Below are 9,882 nucleotides of genomic sequence, written 5' to 3'. Positions count from 1 at the left end.
ACTATATTCTCAGTCGCTTTATATAAGCTGCACAACGGAAACATGACCCCTGAAGGATTTGTGCGTTTGAAATACCGTGTTGGAGAAGACTGTTCAATATACAACGGACGACCAGAAGGATAAGCAAATATGTTTTGGAAGAGGTACTGCCGCCACGCTCCTTAGAAGCCAGGATGTCGAGATGGGGTCACACGGATTGCCTGGTCGGCCACCAGCAGCCCGGCGGAGAAAGACTGGGCTTTCCACTCCTGTAAACAGTTACAGTCTCAGAAACCCAACGGGAGGGGTGGGGAGGGGGTCGCTATGAGTCAGCATTGACTCAGTGGCAGGAGTTTCGAGTCCCTGGAGAAGGATGCCATGTTTGGTAGAGATCAAAACAAGAAAGAACAAGACCCTACGGGAGATTAATTCACACAGGGGCTGCAACAATGGGCTCCAACATAGCAACAGTTGTGAGCATCAAGAGGTGTTGAACATGGACTGGGGACTGTAGCTCACAGAGCAGAGGGTTTAATGGGAGGGGACGGAATCATGGAGGGATCGATGACAGACAAGGAGAATCCAGGGCCTGCCGTCCAAGATCTCTGAGTCCCGCCCCCGCCCCATCCGGCCCTGCACTGCGGGTTTGAGGGGCGGGCTCAGTCCAGGCCCTTAGGTCGGGTCCCATCAAGACAACCCGGCCGCCCAATTGTGGCCCGACCCCTATTTTCCGAGTTTGGTCCCTCCCTTCCCGCCAAGCACAAGTCCAGACCCCGCCCAATCAGTTGTGGGCCAATCAAACCATACCTACCGGGATCTGCCACGCCCTAGGACACGCCCATCTCGGCCAGGTCCAATCAGAGCCATGTTTGTCAATTGTTTCAAACCCGCCCCTGCCCGGTCCGGGTCCCTCTGGCAGCCGAGCTCACGCCCTGGACACGCCCTTGGGTCGATTCGTCCAATCAGGCCCAGCCTTCAGACCCTGCTCTGGAGGGCCCCACCCTCAGCCCCGCCCCGCCTTTCTGCCTTTTCTCCGGGCTCCGGTGGCGGCAGCCTACGACTTCGCCCCAGACGCGCAAAGCTGCAGCCATGGCGGTCACCACGGAGGGCGCCCGCAAGAAGGAGCGCGTCCTTTGCCTGTTTGACGTGGACGGAACGCTCACGCCGGCTCGTCAGGTAGGATCCCGACACTGGCAAGCGCCCTCGGGAGTGGCACGCGGACACTTCCAGCCCCAAAGTGGGCGCTGCTGCGGCGTGAGCCCCGGCCAGCCCGGGAAGGTGGGATGCAGCGGTACCCAGGCCTTGACACTCCACGGCCGCCCGCCGCGAATGATGGGGACCCAGTCCCCCACGCCACCGCCCCCTGCGCGTCTATTCCCACGTTCTGCCTGAGGCAAGTGGGCTAGATCCGGTTCTGTAGGCGGCTGCGATCGGGGCCCCGGCTCCCCTTGCTCCCAGAGGCTGGGGCCTGACCCGGAACCCTCCTTCCTGCCTGCCCCGCGGTGGTTACCACGCCGTTACAGCCCTTGGACACACCATCAGCCCAGAGCTGCATCGGGACCCTGGGTTCCAAGAAGGGCTGGGCTCCCACTTAAACAAACATCAGAATAGCCATCTGGTGGGAGGGCAGGGGGTCTTGGTGCTCTCCTACCTAGAGTCTTGCAGGGCTGTGCCTGGGACTGGCTTCCCCAGGCCCCTCCGCACCCAGTCCTGTGTGACCATGTCTCCTGGAGATCCGGAGTGAGGTCGTGGCCTCCGCCCACTGGACAGGAGAGGGCCTGGCTGAGGCTGGTCTGAGAGGACCCAGAGGTCAGACACAACGGTGGGGGGTCCGTGTTCCGGGTGAACTCCCAACTCCTGCTCTCCAAGGCCCAGCCTCCTTCCTTTTGGGCCCACCTTAGACGGGACCCACACCCACGCTCCCCTGCAGGCATCTCATGTCTGCCCTGCTGTAGCCAATATTCAGCCACAGACCCACAGAGTGCTCCAGGGGCCAGAGCTGGGGATACTGGGTTACTTGGCCTAAGGGCCACACCCCACCCCAACCTCCGGGATGGCCAGGGGACTCCTGGAGAAGTCAAATTGGCCTGGGCCCCCAGCCCCCAGGGACCAAGAAGACCCAGACAGGGGTGGATTGAGTGAGGGCGGCAGAGCAAGCCCACTTTCTGCCTCTCCCTGCCTTGCCCTTCACTCCAGTCACAACAATCCACAGATCAGCCCTGCGCCCAGGGCTTTTAAAAGTTAAATTTTAATTATGCACTTACTCACAAGTACATTCTCCAGGTAAAGAAAGAAAACAAAACAGGTTAAAGTCCCTGCCACAGGCCCAGGCGGGGGCCCCCTCCTCAGCCCAGGGCATGGTGTGACGTGGCTCCAACCCTCCAGACCTTCACCTGGATCTCTTGGCCCCAGAGAGAATATTCAGCGCTGTTTGGGATACCATTTCTTGGCCTTTTCTGATTCTTTCATTCATTTCTTTCCTTACTACTTTGAATATTGTGGTTTCAATGAGAGTTGGAGCAATATCTGTCCCACTTGTTCTGTTACCTTGATTGCATCTCTACAAAGGTCAGCCTTCTCCCCATCCCCCCAGGCTTGATATCTATTTACCCAGTTTCCCATCCTTTCTGCCTTTTCTTTGCTTTGGGGAAATTGCTGCCCTTCTGGTCTTCATAGCTGATCTGATAGTGTTTACTTTATAGGCCTCATTTACTTGGCCTCTGGGAAGGAGGAGGTGCTTTCTAAGGGAGAAGGGCATCTCCGAGGTTTCACCAGACTCTGATCAGACCACTAAGTATGGTTGTGTTTTTGTTTTTACAGGGTAATCAGCTTTATTGACTTTTACTTTTCTTTTTTTAATATGATCAGTTGTGCACAGTGTACAATTCAACAGTTTAATTATATTTAAGAGTTGTGCACCCATCATTACCATCAATTTTAGCACCTTTCTTTTCTTGTACTCATTGTTATTAGCTCCTCTTTTCCCCCCAGTCTCTCCTGCTATAACCTTAAGAAAGTATTAATCCAGGTACTGCCTCCATAGATTTTCCTGGCCTGTGACTTCATATCGAAAAAATACCACCACCAACAAAATAGAAAAACCTCAGTGGAAAAGAAAGCAGAAAATATTATAAAGGAGAACACATTTTAAATGGGTCAAAGGGGAGGACAAATGTAGTTCATATGACTGAACTATTGAATTGTATGATATATGAATTTTACGCCAATTAAAATAATTTTAAAAGGGAGTACAATGATAAGGTATTAACATAATCATTTTTTAAAGGGTTGAACAGAAAAGGTTTATTGAATGGGATACTTTGGAAAAGGAGTCCAGAGGGCCCTTAGCTAGTCTAAAAGGCTTGGATAAACAATGCTAGTGGCTCATGGGAGCCCTGGTGGTATAGTGGCTATGTCTTGGAAACCCACAGGGGTCGCTATGAGTCAGCATTGACTGCATGGCAGTGAATTTCCAACATTATCATTTTAATTTAAACTATATTTGCATTAATTTACCAGGGGCTTACTCCACGTGGAGACGTTACAAGTGGATTTTGGTCTCACTGTCATCCCTAGCCTTCTGGAAAACTGGGTGCTCTAATACTGTTCCCTCCTCCATATTTGTATTTTATTGTCTACAATCCTTGGATCACACAGGCTGATGTGCTTCTGCTTGGAATTAGCTGATACCTCACTTAGTTGTGTGCTTGTTTTCAGACAAGACTTTAAACCAAGTCTGGTCTTTTTATGAATTTGGATTTTGCTCCGCCCTTGTCTTTTCTCTCTGGCTCCGTTCTACTGTCATCCCAGTGCAAGCTCTGGGTCGGTGGTTCTGCTGCTCTCAGGGTAGTAAAGACAGGTTCATTGTGCTCCATTGGCCCTTTGGACAAGTCCTTTCCTGGGGGCTTTGGTTTCTTCTATCTATGCTCTGGACAAGGAGAGATGAGACCAATGGCTGTAATAATAACTTAAAGACCGCTCACCATCTTTTACTTTAATGAGTCGTATTATGCTGTATATGTGTGGGGCAAGGAGAGTCCCCAACAAATCATCACAGGTCCGGTAGGTGCAATTGCACAGCGATAATAAGTAAAGTCGTAGAGTATGAGGGGTAGAGGAGAGATCGGAATAATGGAGTCAGACAATTCATGGTAGCCTGCTCACCTCAGACCCGCTTGGTCGTCGTCGGGGGAGCCAGGCCACAAGAGCAGGAGAGCCCCCACTGTATTGCTAACTCACGGTTATATCTTATTAGGGGGACATGATTACAGGTAACCACACGTCACAGGAAGGGGCAGTACAATAGGCATACACATTGTAGGAAGGGGATGTATGATAGGCATAAGCGTGACAGGAAGGGGATAAGCTAGGGGTGTGCCCATAGGAATGGGCAGGGCTAGGGGTGTATACATGTGACAAGATGGGCGGACCCTAGATTCATAACGGCAGTCTAACCTTGGTCATCCTTGGGCGGGTTTGACCTCTGGTGTCTCCTACAAGGAAACAGACAACTACTATCCTTATCAGAAGGGAGTGGGCCTACCTGTTGTGGGATAAACAGTGGTGTCTGCTTGCTCTAGATGGCTACTCCTGATCACCTCCAAGTGTGTAGTCATTCCCAAGCAGCTGTTTGACATATATTTGGGGGCGACAACTTGGGAGAAGTCTTTGTTTCATATATATATATATATATATATATATATATATCCTCCAACTTTTGACAATTCAGTGTGTTTTGGACTCTTCCATGTTGGAAGGGCGGTGGTGGTGGTGCCTGCCTTCTAACCCCTTCTGACGCATTGGTCTCACAGGGTTGAACTTCCCCAGAGTGTCTGCTAGGCTATGAAGTCTTTAAGGGCATCGATCTTCAGGGATTTTTTTTCCCTGCAGAGTGGCTGGTGGGGGTAGACCCCCAACCTTTAAGCAGCCAGGGGCTGCACCACTGGGCCTTTTTGTTGTAATCCTCACAAGCCAACAAAACTCAATTCGTGGTCATCAGGTTGGTTCTGATCACAGCAGCCCTACAGAGTAGAACTCCTTAGGGCTTCAAAAGTGACATCTTTTGCAGGAGCAGGCAGCCTCATTTTCTCCCACTGAGTGGCTGGTGGATTTGAACTTCAGACCTTGCAGCCTAATGCTTATTCCACTGCACCCCTGGGTCATTTCCACCTTCCTAGTTTTTGAGTGCTTTGGAAACTGGCAATAAGGAGAGAATTGATTCCCATAGATGGAGGCTCCAGGGGAAGGTGTCCTCTGTTTACTCTGGACAGAATCTTGATCACAGCTCTGCTAGTCCTGACTTTCTGCACTTCTTTGGCACGCCTCTGGGGCATCCCCACCCATTCACCCAGCCCCATTTGCACTCCCTTCTCTCTGTGACATCTGTTCTTTTTATATCTCAAAAGTCCTTGGGTTTGAGACAAGCCCTGTACTGAGATGGCCTCATTAACACAACAAAGACCAGCCAATGTTTTTCCCAAAATGAGATTACCTTCAAATGAGGTTACATGCTCAGGGATAAAGAGGTAGTATCCCCACTTTTTTTTGGGTGGGGGGCATGCTGGCAGGAGGCAGAACACCAATTGACAGCATTTAAATTGGTTGTAGGTGTTAGCTCCTGATAAACCATACCTCCTGTGAACTTCCACAGACACCTGGGCAAGAGAATTCCCATGCGAGGAATCCATTTGTCCATTTCCACTTTAGTCACTCTTGCCCAACTACCTTCAGCGGCCTCCAAGAGGTCCTGCGGTCCCCATCCTTGCATGCCCACGAGACTGTCATCTTAATGTCTTGCTCCCTTGAATGTCTAAACAGGGGCGGTAGTAACAGCAGATTCCTTCCTACCTGCAGGGTGGTGCTAACTCTTTTGCGGGGGTTCAAGTTTATCCAGAGGTGCTTCAGCATAAAGGCCTGGCAGTCTACTTCCTGAACGTCAACCACTGAGAACACCATGGCACACAGCTCTGCTTTGACACGACAGGTGTGACCGGTGTTTGGCTTTTGTTATTGTGTCATTGGGTGGCAGGCAGGCAGTTCTGACTCATCGCCACCCTGAGTCCAACAACAAGACACTGGCCTGGCCTGGCCTGCACCTTCCTCAAATCCTGGCTACGGGTGAGCCCGTTGCTGCAGCTGCTGTGTTAACCCATCGCCTTGGGGTCCTTCCTCTCAACCTTACAAAGCACGACGTCCTCCTCTAGGGACTGATGCCTCTGCTAACACCTTCAAAGTACCCGAGAGGAAGTCTTGTCATCCCACTTCTGAGCAGTATTCTGGCTGTACTTCTTCCAAGAGCAACCAACCAACTCAGGGCCTTTGAGTGGATGCTGACTCGTAGTGACCAGAGGGCAGGGTAGATCTGCCCCTGTCGAGTTCCCGAGACCAGAACTCTTTACCACCACAGTAGAAACCCCAGTCCTTCTCTTGTGGAGTGACTTATGCTATGCCCTGATGGCAAAACAGGTGTCAATGTTCTTTGCCAGCATCATAATTCAAAGAATTTCTTTGGGCTTCCTTAGTTCGCTGGTTCATTTGTCCAGAGCCTGTGGTGTTTTGGCTTACTCCCTGGTTAATTGCTTATTCATTTCTGAGCTCTCTGGATCCTCATCTCATTAAATCCTGACCCCCTCTTCCAAGTGGTTTCTATTGTGACACCCATTTTACAGATGAGAAAACGGGCCCAGAAAGGCTAAGCCATTTGTTCCAGGTCATCTAGTCAGGGACTTGAGCCCATTTTTGAATCCAGGGGTCTGGGCTCCAGGCCATGCATTGACTGAGGCCGGAGGAACGGGATCCCTGGGTTCAGAGGACCAAGTAGAGGTCAGAGACATGCTGATGTGGGATCTTGTGCCTCCCCCACCCCCCAAGAAAATCGACCCGGAGGTGGCCACCTTCCTGCAGAAGCTGCGGAGCCGAGTGCAGATCGGTGTGGTGGGCGGCTCTGACTACTCCAAGATCGCTGAGCAGCTGGGTGAAGGGGATGAAGGTAGGAAGGGGCCGGACAGAACAGCAGCCGGGGGCATGGGGTGTGGGAGCCACTGGGGGATTGGGGGGATCCCTGGAGCAGCCCTGCTTCTGTGGGTCAGAGGGAGTGGGGGACAGGGCTCAGCCTCTCTCATTCAACAACACTGAGCACCTACTAGGAGTCTGGCTCCATGCTAGGCTCTGGAGAAGCAGCAGGGAACAAAGCTGACACTACCCAAGCTCATCTCCAAAACAAGTCCTGTCTCCTTTCCAGCACCCCACACAGTCCACGTGCATGGGAGTGCCTGCCTGTGTTCCCTGCACGCCCTCCTGCTCCCTCCAGCCAAAGCCCCCTTCAGCGGGCCCAGTGAGAACCTCACTGTGGGAACAGAGTGTCCACCGAAGCCCCAGGACAGGGTAGCGGTGGAGCACAAAGTGGAGAACGGCACCTTATGCTGGGAAGTCCAGGAAGGCTTCCAGAGGAGGGCGCCAGTTCTTGGAGGATGCAGGGACCTGTGGTCCCTCCCCAGGAGGGCATTTTGGGGTAGAAGGACCTGGGTGAGCAAAAGGCCAGGGGGTGTGACTGGTTTGGGTGTGAGCAGATAGAACTACGGGGGAGAGGGGAGAGGAGATGCAGAAAGTAGTTCAGGGTGGAGCCAGTGGACTCTGAATGCTAAGCCCCAGAGCATGAGCTCCATCCCCCCTGTTGGTGGGATGGTGCAAATGGTTAAGCACTTGGCTTCTAACCAAAAGGTTGAGAGTTTAACCCCAGCCAGAGGCATCATCGAAGAAAGGCCTGGAAATCCATTTATGAAAGGTCACAGCCAGGGAACCCGAGGGAGGTCTACTGTGCACACGTGGGGTCCCCGAGCTCCAGAATTGACCCCCGACTGCTGTGTGGGTGTGTTTGGCTTGGGGGTCCCAGTCAGACAGCTCACGGTCTCTGTCCCTCTCCCCTGGCTCCCTGGGCCCTGAAGTCATCGAGAAGTTTGACTACGTGTTTGCTGAGAATGGGACGGTGCAGTATAAGCATGGACAGCTGCTCTCCAAGCAGGTCAGTGCCCCCTGGGAGCCGGGGGGCCCAGCCCAAGCAGGCCACCTACCCTGTTCACGCAGCGTAGGTGATCCCGGCTGCTGGTCTCGTCTGCTTACTCTTGAGTCTCTTCCTGTTCTTCTGATTTACAAATGACAAACTAATACTTTGAACGAAACTGCCACAACTTAGACTCAAATCATAAAAATCCTAATCATTCTCAGCCCACTCTTCACCGATGGCTCTATTGAATTCCCCTTTTCTTAACTCATTTGAATAAAAGGTGCCTTAATGGCCTAACTTCCAGCCCAACTCTCCCCTACTGCCACCCAGCCAGGAAAAAACCAACACAGGCCAGTTAGAATTCACCACAAACTCCAGCCCAAACCACAAAGCTTGGAGTCCCAGCAATTCCCTGAGGCCCCAAGACATCACACATGGTGCCCCTGTGCCCTGGGGGTCTGCTGCTCCCCTCACCTGTGCTGCCCCGGTGGTGGGGAGGGGCGCCTTGGCGTCCCAGGGTTCAGGCAGCCCAGCTCTGTTCCTAAGGGAGCACACCTGGGTCCCTTCCCAGACTATCCAGAACCACCTGGGGGAGGAGCTGCTGCAGGACTTAATCAACTTCTGCCTCAGCTACATGGCCCTGCTCAGGCTGCCCAAGAAACGGTGAGCGCCCTCCCGCTTGGCCCACCCTTCCATGGAGGGCAGAGGGGGGGGGGGGGCGAGCCCCTGGCTTGGTGGGTGGGTCCCTGTCCCAGAAGGGGGGATGGTGCAAACACAGGGTGGTCCTCATTCTGGCTGCCACCCTGACCCCACCAGGGGAACCTTCATTGAGTTCCGGAATGGCATGCTGAACGTCTCCCCCATCGGCCGGAGCTGCACCCTGGAGGAGCGCATCGAGTTCTCAGAGCTGGACAAGGTGACCCCTCCTCCTGGCCTCGGCCCGCCACACAGCCTTAGGCCTGGGGAACAAGAAGTGGGTTTTGAAGGAATGGCAGGCTCACATGACTCCCCTATGTGGGGCCGTGGAAACTGAGGCTCACGGAGGGAACAGCTTCCTGACAAGGGTCACACACCTCTCCCTGTTGTTTCCCTGAGGGGTTCACCTACCCCCCCACCCCCCATGCTTCCCGGAGCCTCCCAGCTCACTGCACCCTACCCTGTGCCCTGTGTCTTTCCCACGTGACTGCAGAATAAGCCACACGCACTACGTGGTGTCACCGCCGTGGCCTGACGGCTCCAGGACAGGTAGAGCTGGCCCCTGTGGGTCTGAGACTGAGTTGATGAGCCTCGTCTTTCTCCCTTAGAGGAGCTGGTGGCTTTGACCTTGCAGCTAACAGTGCAATGTATAACCATTATGCCTCCAGGGGAGCAGAAAGCCCCCACCCCACCCAACCTGTGTGGTCCCCAGTCCCAGCTCCACCTCGTGTTTGCTGAGTGCCCTGGGACAGGTGGCACTGCCACGGTGCCTCCATCTTCTCATCTGTGGAATGAGCCTTTTTGAGGGTGGGGGGCCTAACTCTCAGGGCCTCCCTAAGGCAGGCCCACAGGCACCCTGCCCCACCCCACCCCTGCCTGCTGGTGTCTTCCCAGAGTCTGCCTGCCCCCCTGTGGTGCTGGAGGGAAGTGCACGTTCCCGACCTGTGCCCAGATACCACCTCTGTCTCCGGACATGACACTGCTTCAGTCCACACCCTGAGGGAGGGAAGGGATGGTGCCCGCGGAGTTCACAGCATTGGGGCCCGCTGAGCCTTTGCTGTTGCTTGGACTGCAGGAGGGTGGGGTTGGACTGGCAAGCTCCAAGCCTCTGCCCCCCATCAGTCAGCACACCAGCCGAGGGCACACAGGGGCTGGGTCTCGGACTGGACTGCTCTGACCCACCAGGCCTTCTCCTTCTGCCTTCT

The 9,882-nt window shown here is 53.8% G+C and overlaps 1 protein-coding gene across 1 annotated transcript; it reads left to right on the top strand.

Annotated features, from left to right (window-relative positions):
* Window positions 1–1,041: 1,041 nt before the first annotated feature.
* On the top strand, window positions 1,042–9,232 carry PMM1 (phosphomannomutase 1). Its single transcript, XM_045292048.1, has 5 exons — window positions 1,042–1,155; window positions 6,850–6,967; window positions 7,923–7,999; window positions 8,553–8,644; window positions 8,798–9,232. Exons 1-5 carry the CDS (start codon window positions 1,069–1,071, stop codon window positions 9,012–9,014), a joined length of 591 nt encoding a protein of 196 aa, XP_045147983.1. The 5' UTR covers window positions 1,042–1,068; the 3' UTR covers window positions 9,015–9,232.
* Window positions 9,233–9,882: the final 650 nt, after the last annotated feature.

This window comes from Echinops telfairi, unplaced genomic scaffold, assembly GCF_000313985.2.
Source record: "Echinops telfairi isolate 266 unplaced genomic scaffold, ASM31398v2 ScPeMD7_2;HRSCAF=8, whole genome shotgun sequence".
NCBI classification, from domain to species: domain Eukaryota; kingdom Metazoa; phylum Chordata; class Mammalia; order Afrosoricida; family Tenrecidae; genus Echinops; species Echinops telfairi.
Note: the sequence above shows the minus strand (reverse complement) of the source record. Positions and strands in the feature narration are given on the sequence as shown.